At 36.4% G+C, this 20,819-nt stretch overlaps 1 protein-coding gene and 1 non-coding gene across 3 annotated transcripts in view; both read right to left on the bottom strand.

Moving 5' to 3' along the window:
• ERP44 (endoplasmic reticulum protein 44) overlaps positions 1-20,819 on the bottom strand; it is a 92,475-nt gene that overhangs the window by 30,099 nt on the left and 41,557 nt on the right. For both annotated transcript variants that reach the window (XM_027105370.1, XM_027105371.1), the window contains 2 exons: positions 2,893-3,077; positions 2,054-2,169 (listed from right to left, as the gene is read on the bottom strand). In XM_027105370.1, coding sequence (XP_026961171.1) covers positions 2,054-2,169; positions 2,893-3,077 — 301 coding nt within the window. The remainder of the gene's footprint in view (positions 1-2,053; positions 2,170-2,892; positions 3,078-20,819) is intronic.
• Positions 15,757-15,829, bottom strand: TRNAG-GCC (transfer RNA glycine (anticodon GCC)). The gene has a single exon. It is a non-coding gene; the product is annotated as a tRNA-Gly (tRNA).

Here is a 20,819-nt window from a genome sequence, read left to right as displayed (position 1 = left end):
AAGTCAAAATGGGTAACTTTTTCCTCTCTCTAAATTATATTTGGATTAATTGAACCCTGATTTATCTCCAGGTTCTGACTACAGCAGTCAGGAGACAGGGGCAAGCAGTACTAAGCTAGATTGATGACACTGGAACAGAAAGGAAGAACATGCTCCATTCATTCATTCACTGTTTGCTATGTGCTTCCTTTGTACCAGCTATGTTCTTGGCACTTGGTACACAGCAGTGAACAAAACTGACAACATCCTCTCATGGAGCTTCCATTTTTGTGGGGAAAAACAAACAACTAGATATTTTTATCTTGGGTGGTTAAAAACAAACAAAAAAAGGTGCTATGAAGAAAAATAAGTGGATAAAGAATGACAAGTTGGATGATGATAGTGCTATTTTATATATAGCTATCAGGAAAGATCTTTCTGATGAGATGATATCTGGACAAAGCACTCTGGATAGAGACAGTAAGGGCAAAGGCTCTGCTGCAGAAGTGTGCTTGCAGTGTTTGAGGAATAGCAAGGGGCCTGCATGGCTGGAAACAGTATTACAAAAAGCATGGGGGAGAAGTTCTTCCGTTATTTACTCTCTACAACAATCTGCAAAAAACACTGATAATGTTTATAATAAAACACACATAAAAAACCTATAGAAGCATTTAAAACAAGGAGAAAGGTCACAAAATGAAGAGGACATACTATGCCAGAAATCTGGGCTCTACTCAAGATAGGTACCACAATAGAGTCTACCAGTTATAGGCCAAAGAAAAGAGAAAAATAATATTGTATAACATCAAAGGATGGGGGAAGATAACCTCCAATGAGAAGAAAGAGTCAAACACAGAACCATAAGAATGATTCCATTTTGAAAGAGAAAGAAAAAAAAAAAACAAGATAAAGCCAGAGAAGTCAGAAAGGTAAGGATCAACCAGGGAGTTCAACATAAAGTGTAGACACAGCAGAAAAAGGACAGGGCAGGGGCTTCCCTGGTGGCGCAGCGGTTGAATCCGCCTGCCGGTGCAGGGGACGCGGGTTCGTGCCCCGGTCCGGGAGGATCCCACGTGCCGCGGAGCGGCTGGGTCCGTGAGCCATGGCCGCTGAGCCTGCGCGTCCAGAGCCTGTGCTCTGCGGCAGGAGAGGCCACAACAGTGAGAGGCCCGCGTACCGCAAAAAAAAAAAAAAAAAAAAAGAAAAAGGACAGGGTAGTTGAGGGTCACATCCTTCAGAGATATTGAAGTGGATTAAGATTGAAAAAGGCCACTGGATTTGTTAATTAAGAAGTCACTTCGTGACTGTGTAGACAGAAGTTTCTTTAGGGTAATGGAGGTAAAAGTTAGCTTCCAGGAGGTTAAGGTATTTTAACTGGTTAAAATATGAGAAATTCAAGGTAGCCAAGCAAAACTAATCTCTGAAAAAAAATTGAGAATGAAAAGAAAGAAATGAGATTATAGCTCAAGAGACAGAAGGGACAGATCAGGAAAGAGAATCATGTTTTTGGAAAAGGAAAGAGTTCATGAAAAGGGTCAGGTTGAAAACATGAGAAAGCAAGGACAACTGATGGATCAAAGCCCCAGAGGATTTTGAAGGGACAATTACAAGGAAACAAGTAAAGAGGTTAGCCGTGGAAAGAAGCATTGTTCCTCTGAGACAGGGAAGGCAGAAGAAAAGGTGGTGGAGAGCCAGAGATGAGTAAAGATGATGAAGTTCATGGTCATTAATGAGAAACACTGTGTTGTTTCAGTTTGGAAACCCCACAGGTTAATAAGCATTTTTTGTGACACAGGATAGTGTTAGTAAATGAGCTGAACAAAAGTATGAGAGTTAACCTGTCCAACCTTTTCCTCTTACCCACATTTTGAAATAGAATATAGTACAGAAAGAATAATTAACAGACTTAAACTCTTAGAAAGAGTCAGAGATAGGTGTAAAAATTGGTTGGTGACTTTAAGAGGACTGAGATAATCTTTGGAGAGGTCATCTTCAGAAAACGACCACACACAACAAGAACTTAACACGACAGCTGAGCTGACCCGACCCACTAACACACTCTCAGCCTACTTACCCAAATGCAGCTAGAAAGGCACAATCATCATGCAAAATATTTGCTACTCTTTCAAAAACTCTATAGTTTTCTGAATCCTTCTGCTCAAAATATCCAATGATATTTCTTTTGCTGCGCTGTAAAATAAAGTATGTAATTACTTTATAAACATATACAGTTCTTTAAGAATAATGTTATTGCATTTACCCAGCTGCTGTTCAATTATCTTCAAATGAAGTATGACTATAAATGCATAATTGGCTTTTAACACCTAGTCCAAAACTATTAAAGATTACATTAGGTTGAAAACAGTCTTAACTATCATCTAATCTAATAATTTCCTTCCAACATTTTATTTTAAAATTTCAAGAAATACATAACTGTTTAATCAGTGACAGTCCTTCCTAAATAAGATGACTAATTCTAAGATGTGTTAAAATAATACATCAATTCGTAATGTGTGACTGTTGGTAGAGACTCCACCGTGGGTCTCTCACACTTCTACATAAGGGTCTCCACTAAGCAAACTATGGAAACTTTGTGTATGCCTGACATTAACTTCTATTTCTTCATAATTCAGGCTACCCTTTACCCTCAATTAATTCAAATTAGTACAACTTTACTGTATTGCTATATACATTTTATCCAAAGGTTCAGTAAAATATTAGCATTTCCCTTGAGAATTAATTCAAGAAAAATTCAACTTGTTAAGTATGTGTGTGTGTGTGTGTGTATATATATATATATATATAATCCACTGCAATGAAGTATAAGAAAATGCCAGATTCTTTGATTGCATAAGAATTTGTTTACATTAATCAGGCAGGCTTCATTTGATACAGCAAAAGTTAATGACTTACGTCAAGAGTGGTGACTTCTGCTAAGTCATGAAGTTCTTGAATGGGGTCACTTTTTTGTTGCCTGATGTAATCTGCAAGTGCTTTCACTGATCGCTGACCCCTGTATTCTCTCTTCATCATCATCCCATTACGAAACAATTTGAGGGTTGGGTATTTGCTTATCCTATATCTCTGGGCTATATCAGCTAAAAGAATGAAAAAAAAAAAGTAACGTCACCCTCAAACTTAGTCTGAGTGGGCCCATTAGCCCAACAGTCAAAAATCTTACAGTTATTTAGGGAGAACATTTTGGTTCATATAATTCTTTTCCAGTATTAGAGAAAAAAAGAGTTTATACTGGTTAAGAGGCCAGGCTCCAGACATATATTACCTGGTTTAAATCCCAAAGCTATTTACTGTATGTGTGAACTTGTAAGGTGCATCAACTCTCCAGGCCTTAGTTTCTCATCTGTAGGGATAATAATTTCTACTACATAGAGTTGTTTTAAGGACTAAATGAGACAATACAAATGCATGACAGAGTAAACTCTAAATAAATGTCAGTATTATTATAGATACAGTCTAGAAAAAAATTGGAATGTACAAAATTCCAATTTTGAAAACAGTCATTCAAATCACTTTATGTTGTGAGGATCTCTTACAGTATTTAATAAAAGGGAATTAAATGTAAATTAAAATCACTCTTAAAGGCTAAAATCTAATATTAGATTCTTTGCTAGTAGAAGAATTTATAATCCCACATATGCAAATTTTTGTGTAAGCTAATACAATTAAGAGCAAAACTCAGCAGTATACACTAAAAAAAAAATCCCTTTATTATGACCTATGGGTATACTCTCACACAAATCATTAAAATTAGGATTTATAGCCTCAAAATAAGAAACTAAGTAAAAATGTATGCTGATCTCACTTTTAGGAATGACAATTACTAAGATACTGACTCAATCAGAATGGAAAAGCCTTTAAATTTTTCTGCTGTTATTTCCAAGAGGTAGCAAATAGGAGAAATCAATGGTTTCTAGACATTGGTAAAGCTCGTATGGCATGCTAGTCACATGTATGAGAATGATAAAAGATACACTACATTTTTAGAGTGAAGGGGACCTGAGAGAGTACAAGTAGCTTAAAACAGATGAAAAAAAGAATTTTTTAAACTGAGTTTTAAAATGAGGGCAGAATTCTAAAACGGTGGCAAAAAAAAAACAAACACACACACATGAAAATTCTCTAGCCCTACCTCCATTCCTAGTAGTTACAAAACAAAAACAAAACAAACAGAACTGCAATAAACTCTGTTAACCATCTTAATTTTCTAGGAGATTAGATGGTAGAAACAACTGTACCAGAGGGTATATATATATATGTGTGCTGACAGTTTCCCAGGTGTATACATAGGTCAAACTTAATTTGTACATTTTACAGTTAATTCTAGGTTAGCTATACCTCAAAAAAGATTTTTAAAAATCTAAATGAATACTGACTATACAAAACAACAACAATAATTATGCCTTACGGAGTTTGACACAAATTAAAATACATAATAACAACAACATATAAACTGGGGGAGGGGATGTAAGCAGAAGGTTAATGATTCTAAGTATTCTAAGGTCTACACACTGCCTAGGAAGAGCTAAAAATACTTATACTATTTCGATAAGTCAAGGTTGCATTTTTTCCTAAGAAATCAAAGAATACTAAAACGGTGTATTAGAAGTTAAGGATGGAATATGGGTTCTCAGAAGGGGGTCTGAAGAAAAGACTATGTAATTAAGATCACATAACACTTTGTTGAACTCCATGGAGGATTTATAAAGGGGAAATATACTTGACTATTAAAATTCTTTAAACAGAAGACAGATATGAGCAAAGAGACAGAACCACTGGTCATACATGAGATCGAGGAGAATATTTTATTCACCAAATCACAGAAATCTGAAATAATATTAAGATACCTTAATATACAAGTATTTAAATAGACATTAATCTGTTTGGTTTAGGAGTTAATACTTTTTGAAGCAGAACACTAGTGGATATATCAGCCATAAGCCCTTTTTCAACCTGATAAATTAATGAGAAAACGTGTCTTTGAGTTGTCGTAAAAATGGTGGTTCTATTACCTGATCAAGGAATTAATTAGATTAAACTGGTACTAGAAATTCAGGGGTAAGAGTGGTTGTATAAGCAAGTAGAAGTCTTTTAAGATAAACAGAGGCACCTCTTATAAGGCAAAGGCCACAAAGGCTTAGGCTTAAACTACTTAGTAGAAAATCAGCCCAAAGAAATAGTAAGAAGTACGGAACTTTACCTTCCTAACTAAAAAACTCATTCAGTCACCAGAACACTACACACTGAAACCTAGCATACTGTAAAATGAATTTTTGCAGTGATATATAAATGGAAAAGGTTTTAATAAAAATGCTGTTAAAATTAGGTTAAATAGTTCTATAATACTAGCCAATGCTACAATGCTGTGGTCTGGAATGTGGAAAATGTCTGTTTAGAAGTTCCTATTTCCCCCAAATATCCATCAGTAGGAGACTGGTTAAATGAAGTACGGTACACCCATACAATGAAGTACTAGGCTGTTATATAAAGGAATGAAAACGATCTCTTTGTGCTGCTAAGGAGCAATCTCCAAGATACACTGTGTTAAGTGGAAAAAGCCAGGTGCAGAGAATGTGAAAGAAATATGGAGAAGAAACTTGGAAGATAAGTAGGAATATATATATGTATATATACGTGTGTGTGTGTGTGTATCTATCTATCTATCTATCTATATATATATCTTTACGATGCTACCTCCTCCAAAAAACAACATCAATGGAAGAGAATGGAAGGAGAAGTCAGGAATGGAATTCATATCTCCCTGACTATACCTTGGTTTTACAGTTTTGACTTGGGACCAAGGAAATGTTTAATAGTAAAACAAAATTAGATTAAAAAATTTTAATACTGTAATTGTTATTTTTAACTAAACACGCACAAATTATAGATAAAGCACACGAGTAATCACGCTAGTGCTATTAAGAATCAAGATTTCAGCATAAGGAAAAAAGATACAAATATAAAATTGAGGGAATTAAGTAAAAACCCTGTAATATTTAGTTTGAATTGAAACTACTAGCAAAAATTCATGATCTGTTTTTCTCTTTCAAAAATACATATTTCTAAGCTCTTTCCACTGAGAGCTTCATTGGCTAATTCTACCAAATATTTAAGGAAGAAATAATTCCATTTCCACACAAACTTTTCTTGAAAATTGAAGAGAAGGAATTACATCCCAACTTATTCTGTGAGGCCAGCATTATCCTTATACAAAAACCAGACAAAGACATTATAAAAAAATTACAGACCAATATACCCAATAAACAAAATTAGAGGACCTACACTAGTGGACTTCAACACTTACTGTAAACCTACAGGAATCTAGACAGTGTGATAATGGCATAAACACAGACGACAGACAAATAGATCAATGGAAGAGAGTCCAGAAACAGACCCACATATACATGTAGAAGTGATTTTTGACAAAGGTGCAAAAGTAAGATCTAACTATATACTACTTATAAAATATACATCTAAACATAAGGATGCAAAAACTTTAAAATTAAAAGGATGGGAAAAAATATTCTATATAAAACTAATCAAACAAAATCTCATATAGCTATATTAATAGTAAATATGTACACATTAAGGCAAAAAGCATTACTACAGATCAAGAAGGTCCCTTCATACTAATAAAAAGTTCAATTCCCCACGCAGATGTAACAATTTTGCATTTCTATGTGTCAAATAAAAACCTAAAAATACATAAAGTAAAAAATGACAGAACTACAAGGAATATCTATAATCATGGTGGGAGATTATTATCACACCTCTTATAGCAACTGATATAACAAAATCAATAAAATATAGAGAATTTGAACAACACAACTAAGAAACCAGAATTATTTGACAGATATATTATTCACTATCCCAAAGCTGCAACATACACATTTTTTGCAGGTATATATATCATATAAAAAACAAACATATGATGAATCACAAAAAAAGTCTCAACAACTTTCAAACGATTCAACTCATAATGAGAATAAAGTAACTTCTACACGCCATGGATCAAAGATGAAATTACAAAGGGAAACCGGAAAATATTTTGAACTGAATGATAATGAAAAATACATATCAGAACTTGCAGCGTGCAGCCAAAGCAATGCTTAGAATGAAATTTATAACATTAAAATGTATATGTTAGGGGGAAAAGGCTAAAAAACAAAAAAGTATTAATCTAAAAAAAATCATAAAAGAAAAACAAAGAAGAAAGGAGTGAATGAAAAAGATAAAAGTGGAAATTAATGAAGTGGAAAATAAATATACAATACAAAAAAAGCCAAAATCTGGTTCTTTGCAAAGACTAATATAATAAAATCAATAAAGCCCTGGAGAGACCAACCCAGAAAAAAAAAAAAGAAAAAACACAATTTCAGGAATATAGCGGGAGTCTGCAACTCAGATAATAAGAGAATATTATCAATAACTTAATGATGGTATGGAGATTTTGATAAAATGCAAAAATTGTCACAAAACCACAACTCACCAAACCAACACTAGAAAATATAACTGGTCCTAAAATTAAGGAAACTGAACCCATAATCCAAAGCCTTCTCACAAAGAAAACTCCATTCCTAGAAAACTTTACCAGCAAATTCTACCAAACATTTAAGGAGCCAATAATGCTATTTATACAACCATTCAGAGAAAACAAAAAGAGGGGACATTTCCCAAATATGAGGTCAACATAATCTTTCTGCCAAATCTGACAAGGAAATGATGAGAAAAGAAAAATACATGTTAGTCTCAATCAAGAACATAAGATGCAAAACTTAAAAAGAAAGTATTAAAGTGAATTTAGCACCGTGTACAGAAGATAATACATCACAAGCTGGATTTAGCCTAGCACTTCAGTTTAATGCTTGAAAATCAATCAGTGTAATTCATGACATTAACAGAATGAAAGAGAAAGGTTCTACTACTTCTCAAAAGAAACAGAAAAACATCTGGTAAAATCAACATCTACTCACACTTTAAAATTTTGTCAAACTAGGAATAGAAGGGAACTTCCTTAATTTAATAAAGGGTATCTAAATAAACAAATACCAAACAACTTGACAGTAAAACACTAAAAGCTATCCTGCTGATATCAAGAAAGAAATTAAAATGCTTGCCATCACTTCTACATAACACTGTACTGGAGTTCTTAGTGTAATAAGAAAAAGAAATAAATACACACACACACACACACACAGACACTGGTAAAGAATTAAAATGTCATTATTTGCAGACAATCTTACTGCGTTCACAGAAAACCCAAAAGAGGATCTACGAAAAGATTTCCACTTCCAAGCAGGATATAGTAGGTAGCAGAAATCTACTGCTTCTGCTGTGATGACTAGGGAAAAAAATGGCTTTTTTTTAAAGTCACATTAATTCCAGAAAGGAAAGGACCATTCCTAAGTAAGCAAAAGCTCACTCACTGGCATTTATTTTTCCGCTAGGTTTCCTATGCAATATTCCTTTTAGAAATTAAATCTGTAACTTGTGCAGATTTAGGGCCAAGGATTACACCTGCATAGGCAGAGGGAAAGAGAAATCAGTGAAGCTATTTATAGTACCTGGGCTGGAATGGTGGACTGAAAGGGACCCTGAAACACACAGGAAGTTTTCCCCAGAGGATATTTACTGAGTACAGGGGTGGCATAGGAAGCTGGGGATTGAGCTAAAGAGTAAAATCTCCCATGGCCTTGTAGTGCTTAGGAGATACTGTCTAATTGTATAAAGGCCTGCATCAGCATCAAACATACAACCAAGACATTTGCCAGATTTTGAAGCTGCCTAGGCAAGGAAGCATCTAGATGTTGAAAACACCATTAATTTTTAAGGCAAAGAGGAAGAAAGATATTGGTGACATATATGAGACAAATTATTAATATTCAGAATATATAAAGAACAGTTACAAAAGGACCATCAAAAAGATAAATGGGCTAAGATTATCAGTCAATTTATGAAAGAAACACAAATGGCCAATAAACATGTAAAAACACGCTCAGTTGTAATTAAGAAGTAACAAATTAAAATTACCAGAGAACACATTTGGCCCATCCTATCAGCAAAATAACAATAACTTTTTAAGAATTTTTTAAATCAATATTATCAAGCCCTACAAAGGGGAAATATATCCTACTAGGTCCAATTTAGGTGCACATTCAATGTTAATAAAGCTAAACCAGGGACTTCCCTGTTGGCGCAGTGGTTAAGAATCCACCTGCTAATGTAGGGCACACAGGTTCGATCCCTGGTCTGGGAAGATCCCACATGCTGCGAAGCAACTAAGCCCATGCGCCACAACTACTGAGGCTGCGCGTCACAAATACTGAGCCCATGCACCACAACTACTGAAGCCCACGTGCCGCAAATACTGAAGCCAGCGCACTCTAGGGCCTGTGTGCCACAACTACTGAGGCCGCATGCTGCAACTACTGAAGACCGCACATCTAGAGCCTGTGCTCCAGAACAAGAGAAGCCACCAGAATGAGAAGCCCGCGCACGGCAACAAAGAGTAGCCCCTGCTCGCTGCAACTAGAGAAAGCCTGCGTGCAGCAATGAAGACCCAATGCATCCAAGAAAAAGAAAAAAAGCTAAACTAGACTAGCTGGTGCCTGATTTGCCAAGGAATTTAATCCCCAAAGGATTTGGCAGAAAAAATATGCAATAGACCCAGAAAGAAATGAACTAGTGTAAGACGAAACATCCATTTTCTATTTGTGGCCTAAGGATCAGTATGAAATTGGACAGCAAGAGGCACTGCTAGAGATAATATAATGCTTTCAACTTCCTTAACTTGGTGAATTAGTGGGCATAATCAGAAAACAGTGTGCTAATAGCAAATACGCATAAACTGGAAGTGAAATAAATAAAGCTACAGATGGACTCCAGCGAGTCTTAAGTGCTAAATTAATGGTATTTGAATTTTATCCTACATGTGATAAGAAGACACTGAGCAGCAAAGCTGGGCTTTAAAAATATTCACCTAACAGTGGTAGAGAACCAGGGAAACTAGTAAGGAAGTCACTATAATAGTCCTGGAGAAATAAGAGTCTGTTTACCAACTTAAAAGTACAACCTTTAGGTTGCCTTAAAATTCTAGTTATGGACAGAAAAAGATTTAACACTTAAAGACTATTAGAGGAATAGATACTTGCTTGCTTAATTCTCAAATAACATCATGACAGCAAGAATACTGCATAATGAAGTGGCTTTTAATTATTAAGAAGCAAAAACCTGGGACTTCCCAGGTGGCACAGTGGTTAAGAGTCTGCCTACCAATGCAGGGGACATGGGTTCAAGCCCTGGTCCAGGAAGATCCCACAAGCCGTGGAGCAACTGAGCCCATGTGCCACAACTACTGAGCCTGCGCTCTAGAGCCTGCGAGCCACAACTGCTGAAGCCCGCACACCTAGAGCCCATGCTCTGCAACAAGAGAAGCCACCGCAATGAGAAGCCCATGCACCACAATGAAGAGTAGCCCCAGCTCGCTGCAACTAGAGAAAGCCCGCACATAGCAACGAAGACCCAACGCAGCCAAAAATACATAAAAATTTTAAAAAAAAAAGAAGCAAAAACCTTAAAATTGGGCTTTCCTGGTGGTGCAGTGGTTAAGAGTCTGCCTACCAATGCAGGGGACATGGGTTCATGCCCCGGTCCAGGAAGATCCCACATACCGCGGAGCGGCTAGGCCCATGAGCCATGGCCGCTGAGCCTGCACGTCCGGAGCCTGTGCTCCGCAATGGGAGAGGCCACAACAGTGAGAGGCCCGCGTACCGGAAAAAAAAAAAAAAAAAAAACCTTAAAATTACATTGATCAATAATCTCAGACATAAAGGTGACTTTTTACAAGCTTTGGTCAAAAGTGATTTTAAGATAATTACAATGTGACATTTTGACCGTATAACAAAGAATGACTTAAGGGGTATAATAAATGGAGGGGTTTTTTATTATTATTAACTGGATGGATCAAATGTTAAAATGGATGTCAAAGAATTATAAATTTAAGAAGGTTAACATCTCGCTGACTGGAAAATTAGCACGTACTTTTGCTTCAGTGGTCACTTACTTTGCCTTGATGGGTTCTGCCTGCCAGCCTGCCTGCCTAATGCCCAGCAGGGTTCCAAATGGGAAAATGCCTCTCCTCTTGTCTCAGCAATGTCCCTCCCTGCTATGATTATCCATGTCAGATAGTAAAAGAGGCAGATGATTTCAACAGGAAGGTCTTACTGCTCTGGTTCCAGGATAAAGACCACTGCCGCCTATGTACCTTTTCCATTCCCAAACCATGCCCTTCCACAATGTGGTAAAAAACAAAAAAAAAAAAACAAAAAGCAAAACAAAAACACAACAGCAAAATAAAACCCTAAACAGAAAAATTACAAACAAAGCCTATAAGCTTACTCAGGATTCAGACTAAACCTGATCATCCAAGTTCTATTTTATGCACATGAACTCTTCACTGTATATTTTCTCATTTTTTTTTTACTGAAATGTAGTTGACATATAACACTGTATATAAATTTAAGGTGTACAACATGTTGATTTGCTACATTTCTATATTGCAATATTACAATATGATCCTCACTGTAGTGTTAGCACTCCTATCACTTTACATAATTATGATTTTTTTTGTGGTGGGAATAATTAAGATCCAGTCTCTTAGTAAGTTTGATGTTAATACAATATTGTTGTCTATAATTATTTTCCTATTCTTAATGTCTCATTTGTGTATAGCTCTTATAAAAACTTCTCAATTTCTAATGTGGAAGGTTCAAGTTGCATTGGAAGGCAGACAAGTGTGAGTAACTCTGGTATTTGGGAGCAAGTGCTGCCTAATTCAAGGACAATTACAAAGTACATTCCTAAAAATGTTAGTGGGAGTCAATGTTCTGCACTGGCCAGCAAATAATGTAAGAACGTCACTTGCTCAGTGCTATACAGCCTATAGCCACTGGAGGGCAGCACAGAACCTGGTCCCACCAGGGGCAGATGGATGGGACTTTCTACATCTAAGGCAGCATGACCACCAAGAGAGAGTGATGAATTCTACTCTCAAACTCTCCAAAAGAGGCTGCATAAGATTAGATAAAGTGATATCATGATCCATAGCTGAAGCAAAGGCAAGTTTTAATTGTGTGTGTGTGTGTGTGTAGAAATTTTGGGAAACAAAGACAATTACAAAAAACGGAAACAACCATTTGTAATCCAACTACCACTGGGGAAAACCACTATTAACATTTTGGTTATATCTTGCTGACTTTGAATAAAAGCTGCTTAACTGGCAGTTGACATGTTTCAATTGAGAAAAAATGAACTCTAAGGTTAGTCAAACAGTAAAGTCTCAGCATCAATACTTGCAGAATGGGTATGAGCAGCCTGGAAGAAAATTCTAGAAAAAGTAGAGTAACATTCTTTAATCAAGAGTGTTACCAACACTCTTAATGGCACAGAAGTCAATAAATATTGTGTGGAAAACCACAGAAATCAATGACTCAGAAATGGTAAATGATTGCACAAGAGTCAGATTCTGAAAGTGAAACTGTTTCAGGATTACTTGAATAAATTCCTTTTAGGTACACAAATGAATGATATGACAAAAAATCTGTATCTTAAGTAATTCTAAAATAGTTCTTATGATAGACATAAAAATCCTAAGTGATAAGAAAACATTGTGCTAGGGCTTCCCTGGTGGCGCAGTGGTTGAGAATTTGCCTGCTAATGTAGGGGACATGGGTTCGAGCCCTGGTCTGGGAGGATCCCACATGCCGTGGAGCAACTAGGCCTGTGAGCCACAACTACTGAGCCTGCGCGTCTGGAGCCTGTGCTCCGCAACAAGAGGGGCCGCCATAGTGAGAGGCCCACGCACTGTGAGGAAGAGTGGCCCCCGCTTGCCACAACTAGAGAAAGCCCTCGCACAGAAACGAAGACAAAACACAGCAAAAATAAATTAATTAATTAATAAACTCCTACCCCCAACATCTTCTTTAAAAAAAAAAAAAAGAAAACATAGTTCAATTTTTCTCAGTTTTTTTTTCAGTTACAGATAAAAGTGTGCCTTATAATCAGTGACAAGTAAACTTGACAAAATACTGCAAAAAATACTTTACCGTATGTTGAGAGATGATGATATAACCTATTTAAAGTATTTAACAAAGCACCTATAAAACTAATAGTTCATAAATGCTGGCTACTATTTATCCATCCATCTATTCAATAACTATAAATAAACACAGATAATGTGCTAGACACCCCAATCCAGTGCTAGGGATAGAGGGGTAAAAAGATAAGGTTCTTGCTCTTATAAAGCTTACATTTTATCATTATTGTTATTATCATTAATATTACTACTGCTGCTGCTGCTACTTCTAATTGTTTCCACAGACTAGAATCTTAAATGAAATTCTTAAAACTCTTAAATGTATAATACATGTAACAAAAAGATCTACCAGTTTGGATTCCCTAAGATCAGTATAAAAGAAATCCTCTAATAAGTCCATAATAAATATGTCTTCACCAGAGATGTAGAGATTCCTTTCATGGGACCCCCAGCTGGGAGAAACTAAAAGGGCAATTGTCAGATCTGTGACAAATATGAAACACAGTACCCGTCCTCTGCAGGATAAGTGGGGACACAGCGGCAAATGCTCTCTGGGCTGTAGGAGGGAGCTGCTCCTCTATGTGTAACTTGAGTCTGTCTCTTCAATTGCCCTGACTTCCTTTTCCTTTTTCTCTTCCTCTACTTCTCTTCTACTTTGTCTGTTCCCTACCTTAAATACAACAGATGGAGAACTTAGGGGCTTAGGAGGTGAACTAAATTTTACCACTAGATGAGGGTTTTTCAAGTTACAAGATTTACACTGGGATTTCAAAAAAATATAGCTAAGCTTAAATAGTTGGAAGCTTCCTGATGTCATTCCAGCAACAGTCTAAGTTTAAAATTCTCTTACAGTTTCCAACCTTTTTGGAGGAAGGCGGTAGAGTGGGGAAGGGAAATCAAAGCTGCTGCAAGCAGCTCATACACAGAAACAAAAGGGCTGACTGAGTGAAATGAGCCTGTTATATCCACTCTTGCCTTCTCTCCTTCTCCAGTTCCAAGTTCTCAGCCTATTTACCTGAACCTTTCATCAAATAAAGTCCTAGGAAGGGCATATAACGAAGTGAGATAAAGGTAGGGCAGAAAGCACTCCATGGGATGCTGCTACGTGGAAGAGACAGAGATAGAAAGAAATGCGGGCAGCAAACATAGAATTATGTACTGAGATAACTTTTCCTGATCAACTAGTAAACTGGCGTAGAGGACAACTCCAAAAGGAGGCCCAGCAGGTTCTAAGGGATGAGTACATGCATTGCCTCCCACAGGGGCTGCTTTGAAAATACTCGGCATGTTTTATGAAAATTAGTGCCATTACATTTTTATATTGTTATGTAATTATGTTGTTTGTTTCTTCACTTTATGGTCTCACCTCATCCTCAATTCTTAAGCAGTGCTGATAAAGAAAAAAACTATAACACCCCACTGGCAGAAATTCCCAAACGCACGACAATATACCAGATTTGTGGCTAAGATAGACAGACTCACAACTAAATTCAGACATGTGTCACACCTCAGTTCGAGCTTGCAAAATGTTAAGAAGCAATACATAGTCATTAAAGATTTTAAAAATTCAATGCAAGCAAAGGATGGCTCATGCATTTTGCCACATTAATTTCTTCCAGGAACCTTGTTGGGTTTTATCAAGTCTTTCAGCATTTATTGATAGGATAAGCTGGTTTTCCCCATTTTAGATACTGATGGGATTTATTCTATTTCCTAACATTAAGCCATCTTTGTGTTACTGGCATTCTACTTGGTAATGGGAGAATATTCACAAAAGGTACATCTACCTTCCATAGTACCCAGTGGTAATGCAGACGTGCTGCTGTCCAGGAGATGGCAACTTATGAGAGAAGGCAGTTCGTGACCAACAAAATGCCTTCAACTGCCATGCCTGCACACAGGAGGTTTTCACTAAGAAATCGAGACAGCCACAGAGAGAACCAGGGCTCAGTTTCCAAAAGCCATCAAGTGGCTCTAAGTATTCCTCAAAATGCCAGTAAAAGTCTATCCAAGGAAATTCTCTTTAAATTCAATAATCATGTTGAAGGTTACTTATCATAGTGAAAGTAACAGAAATTACAATTAACAGTATCACAGTACACCTGTATAGTGCAGATTTCAAGCTTCTTTCACACATATTCTCTCAAAAACTCTAAAGCAACAAGGCGCTCTTCCCTCTTTTCCAAACCAGACAAATTACAGGTTCAGTGACTTTTTATAACAGCTTTCTATTTTGAAAATTTTCAAACTTAAAAAAAGATGAAAAAGTAATATAATGAGCACCTGTATGCCCTCACCTGGATATAACATTTTACCACATTTGGTTACCATATCCCTCTTTCTCACCACACACACACACACACACACACACACACTTTTTATGGTGAGTCCTAAATCAAGTTTAGCAATTTTTTTGTTTTTTTAGATAACTTGCCCAACTGTATATGACTTAGTAAGTAGTAGGCCTCTGGTACCAGAACAAAGGATTCTACCTTAGTAGAGGGTTGGGCCACACAGTATAGAAACAATAATACCACATATAAGTAACTACATTTTTGTTTATATACTGACCCAGTAGGGATAACTTAAACAGACTATTACATTATTCATAACAAACATTTTGTCTTTTTTTTTTTGGCCATGCAGCGCAGCATGCTGCATCTCAGTTCCCTGAACAGGGATCGAACCAGCACCCCCTGCAGTGGCAGCGCAGAGTCTTAACCACTGGACTACCAGGGAAGCCCCCTTGAGTCATTTTTATGCAGGAACTGGGTGAGTTCTCAGTTTCTATGAGAAACCTCAATTTAAATTACTTTACTTTGACCTTCAAAATAGTATAGTTACCTGATAAAAGCTGTATACTGCTGGTGACAAGTCTGGCTCCCCCCATTTACTATGTAACCTTGGTAAATCACTCAGCCTCTCTAAGTCTTTCAGTGTCTTCATCTATAAGATGATAATATACTCCAGCTCTCTGAAAGTCCAATGTTCATTACCACCTGAGAAACTTCACACCTACTCCTCCATTTGTCTGAAACACTCTTCTTCCCTTTTTTCCCTTAAAAATTCCTACTCTTGGGCTTCCCTGGTGACGGAGTGGTTGAGAGTCCACCTGCCGATGCAGGGGACACGGGTTCGTGCCCCAGTCTGGGAAGATCCCACATGCCGCTGAGCGGCTGGGCCCGTGAGCCATGGCCGCTGAGCCTGCACTTCCGGAGCCTATGCTCTGCAACGGGAGAGGCCACAACAGTGAGAGGCCCGCATACCGCAAAAAAAAAAAAAAACCAACTCCTACTCTTCCTTCAGGTCTTGTATCATTGCCTCAAGAGAGGACCTTCCTATGCCCCTAGACTAAGTCAGACTTATTATCTCATAGCACCCAAAACCTTCCCTTCAAAACAGTTACCCCAATAAGCAATTGTGTATTTATTGCTCTTGCCTTTCTGGGTGTGTTTGGCTCACTGCTATATCTCTAGAACCTCCCACACTGCATTCTAAAGGGCAGGCATATTAAAAAAAAATGTTGTGGAATAAATGCATAACAGTATCTCAGTGAAGATAACTGAAATAATACATTCAAAAAGCATGCCTAACTCCAAGTAAGCACTACATCAACAATAGTTTTTCCCAGCAATCTGACTAGAAACTTTTTACAAGACCTTTTCCAAGAAATAACACTATTACTATGAATGGAAGTTCTGGGTGACACACTGAGCCAGAAACAAGAGAGACAGACTTAAGTATCAGAAGGCAGGACAGAGTGGGTTGCCACAATGCCAGACAGGTGATTAATAAGAACACATATGTGAGCAGGATGATATCTTGATTCTGAGGTCACCTTCTGGTTCTGCTAGGAAGCTTCATAGAGAACTTCTGCCTGACAGAAACTAATCCTGAAGCAGCAAGTAGGTACACTTGGCTGGAAAGAATACTGTAAGGAAATAAAGACCGTAAGTAGTAAAACTTTTTATTTGCAAACAGTATAATTGCCTAAGTAGAAAATCCTATGGGATCTACATAAAACTTATTAGAACTAATAAGTACCCGTGTACAAGATCATTATACAAAAATCAATTGTATTTCTATATACTAGCAACAAACAACAGAAATAAAAATTTGAGTTTTAACAAATGTACCATGGTAATGTAAAATGTCAACATTAGGGTAAAGTGAGTAAGGAGTATAAGGGAACTCACCGTATTATCTTTGCAACTTCTCTGTATCTCTACATTTGTTCCAAAAATAAAAAGTTTATTTTAAAAATATCATTTACAACAGCATCAAAAAATAAATAGTGATAAATATGACAAAGATGTGAAAGACATGTAGACTAAAACATTGCTGAAAACTGCAAAACATTGCTAAGAGAAACTGAAAAGACCTAAATAAATGGGGAGATATACAATGTTCATGAATTAGAAGATTCAATAGTGTCAAAATGACAGTTCTCCACAAAGTGGTCTAAGGATTCAAAGTAATCCCAATTAAAATCCCAGCAGTCTTCCCCCCCAACACCCCCTTTGGCTAAAAATTAACAAGCTGATTCTAAAAGTCATACAGAAATCCAAAGCAACTACAGTAACCAAACCACTTTGAAAAAAATTGCAAAGTTGGAAGATTTACACTAATGACTTCAAGACTTATTTATAAAGCTACAGTAATCTAGAAAGTGTGGTATTGGTGCAAACATAGACAAATAAACAAATAAATCATAGACAAATATATCCAGTACAGAATAGAGACTAGAAATAGATCCATATATATATGGTCAGTTGATTTTAACAAAGATGCAAAGTTAGTTATTGAAGAAAGGATAGTCTTTTCAATAAATTATGTCAGAACAACTTGATAACTATTTGCAAAAAATGCATTCCAATCCATACATTGTGCCACATGTAAAAATTAACTCCAAATGCATAATAGACCTAAATGTAAAACTTCACACTATAAAATGTATGAAAGAAAACATAGCAGAAAATCTTTGTGATCTTGGGTGAGGCAAAGATTTCTGAGATACAGAATTTAAAAATATAATCCATTTTGTAAAAGGACAAATTGTACTCCATCAAAATTAAGAGTATATGCCCTTCAGAAGATACTCTCAAACAAAACTGGAGATCTCACACTTCCTGATTTCAAAACTTATTACAAAGCTACAGTAATAAAAGCAGTGTGGTACTGGCATAAAGATAGACATATTGACCAATGGAACACAACAGAGAGCCCAGAAATAAACCCTCACATATATGGTCAAATGAATTTTGACAAGGGTGTCAAGTCATTCAATAGGGAAAGGACAGTCCATCAACAAATGGTGTTAGAAAAGCTGAATGTACACAAGCAAAAGAACGAAACTGGATCCTTACCTTGCACCATATACAAAAATTAATTTGAAATGGGTAAAGACCTAAACATACCACCTAAATGATTAATACTTTAAAAAGAAAATAGGGGAGAAAAGATTCATGACATTGGAGTCGCAATAATTTCGTGGATATGACACCAAAAGTAAAGGCAACAAATGTAAAACCAGATTAACTGGACGTCAAAGTTTAAAACTTCTGTGCAAAGGACATAATCAACAGAGTGAAAAGGCACCCTATGGAATGGAAGAAAATATTTATAAATCCTATTATCTGATAAAGGGTTAATGTCTAGAATATACAAAGAACACCTACAACTCAACAACAAAAAATAAACGGATTAAAAAATGAGCAAAGGACTCAAACAGATTTTTCACCAAAGAAGGTATACAAATGGCCAAGAAGCACATGAAAAGATGCTCAACATTACTAATCACTAGGGAAATGCAAATCAAAACCAGGATGAAATATCACTTCACACCGTTTAGGATGGCTGTTATCTCAAAAACAGAAAATAAGTGTTGGCAAGGATGTGGAGAAATTAGAACCCTTGTGCACTGCTGGCAGGAATATAAAAGTTGGTACAGCTGCTTTGGAAAGCAGTATTGTGATTCCTCAAAAATTAAAAAATAGAACTATCATATGATCCAGCAATTCCACTTCTGGGTATACATCTGAAGGAAATGAAAACAGTATGTTGAAGAGATATCTGCACCCCTATGTTCACAGCAGCATTATTTACAATAGCTAGGACATGGAAACAACCTAAGTGTCCATCGATGGATAAATGGATAAAGAAGTTGTAGGATAGCCATACAACAGAATATCATTCAGCCATCAAATGGAAGGAAATTCTGACACACGCGACAACATGGAAGTACCTTCAGGACATTATGCTAAGTGAAATAAGCCTGCCACAAAAAGACAAATGCTGTATGATTCCACTTTTACCAGGTATCTAGAATAGTCAAACTCATAGAAAAATAAAGAGGAATGGTGGTTACCAGGAACTACGGGGAGGGGGAAATAGGGAGTTGTTTAATGAGTATAGCATTTAAGTTTCACAAGATGAAGTTCTGGGGACTGGTTGTACAGCAGTGTGAATATATTTAATGTTACTGAACTGTACAATTAAAAATGGTAAAGATGGTAAATTTTATGCTCTGTGTATTTTAGCACAATTAAAGACACTCTTAAGAGAGTAAAATGGGAGAAAAAGATCTGCAAGTTACACATGTAAAAGAGAACTTGTATAAAGAGTTCTCAAAACCCAGTAAGAATTTATTATAAGAAATTATTACACCTGTTAATAATTTAACAGATCTGATAAATTAAAAAGATTGACCATACCAAATGTTGGCAAGAATATGGAACAACTTGAACACTCATACACTGCTAGTAGATGTGTAAAATAATACAAGTACTTTGGAAAACAGTTTGGCAGTTTCTTAAAAAGTTAAATATACACCTACCATAAGACCCATATATTTCACACCTAGGTATTTGCCCAGGATAAATGAAAACATGTGTATAGAGGGTTGTATCTGAATGTTCATAGCAGCTTTATTTATAATAGCCCGAAAATGGAAACAACCCAAATGTCTGTCAACAGGTGAACAGTTAAACAAATTATAGTATATAGCCATACAATGGAATGCCACTCAATAATAAAAATGAATAATACATGTAACCATCTCAAAATAACCATGCTGAGTCAACAACAACACACACACACAAAGAACACATGATGTATGATTTCACTTATAGAAAATCCTAGAAAATACAAACTAGTCTATAGTAACAGAAAGCAGTTCCATGGCCCCCTGAGGATTGACAGGGGAAGAGAGGGACCACAAAGGAGCACAAGCAAAATCTGGGGGATGACAGATATGTTGACATCTTGACTGTGATCATGGTTTCACAGCTGCATACATGTGTCAAAACATTAAATTGTATAATTTAAGCTTGTACAGTTTATTATATGTCAATTATACTTCAATAAATCTTTTCTTTTTTTTTAAAAGCAAATCCTACCAAAGAACAATGTGCCTAACAGGCATTTCTCTCCAGACCACAGGACTCTTACGGTCCTTCCAGTTCAAAACCTCTATAATTCAACTGGCACATGAGGGGTTACCCAAAGTACAGTCTGTCATACAATCTCAAAGAAAGAGTGGAAAACATGAACAAATCATCAGGAAGGATTTCATAATGTCACTTTAAAAAGTGAAGAATTACACAGAAGGGAAAAAATATTTAGGGAAAATACACAATGTCTCAGATATAACTTTCATTAGTAAAAAACTAATTTTGTAGATATCTCTGGTGGATCAAAAAAACATCTTAACTATGGCTATTTACTCCCA

The sequence above is a fragment of the Aethalodelphis obliquidens genome, unplaced genomic scaffold (assembly GCF_003676395.1).
Source record: "Aethalodelphis obliquidens isolate GAN/ISIS:26980383/991018 unplaced genomic scaffold, ASM367639v1 scaffold7, whole genome shotgun sequence".
NCBI classification, from domain to species: domain Eukaryota; kingdom Metazoa; phylum Chordata; class Mammalia; order Artiodactyla; family Delphinidae; genus Aethalodelphis; species Aethalodelphis obliquidens.
Note: the sequence above shows the minus strand (reverse complement) of the source record. Positions and strands in the feature narration are given on the sequence as shown.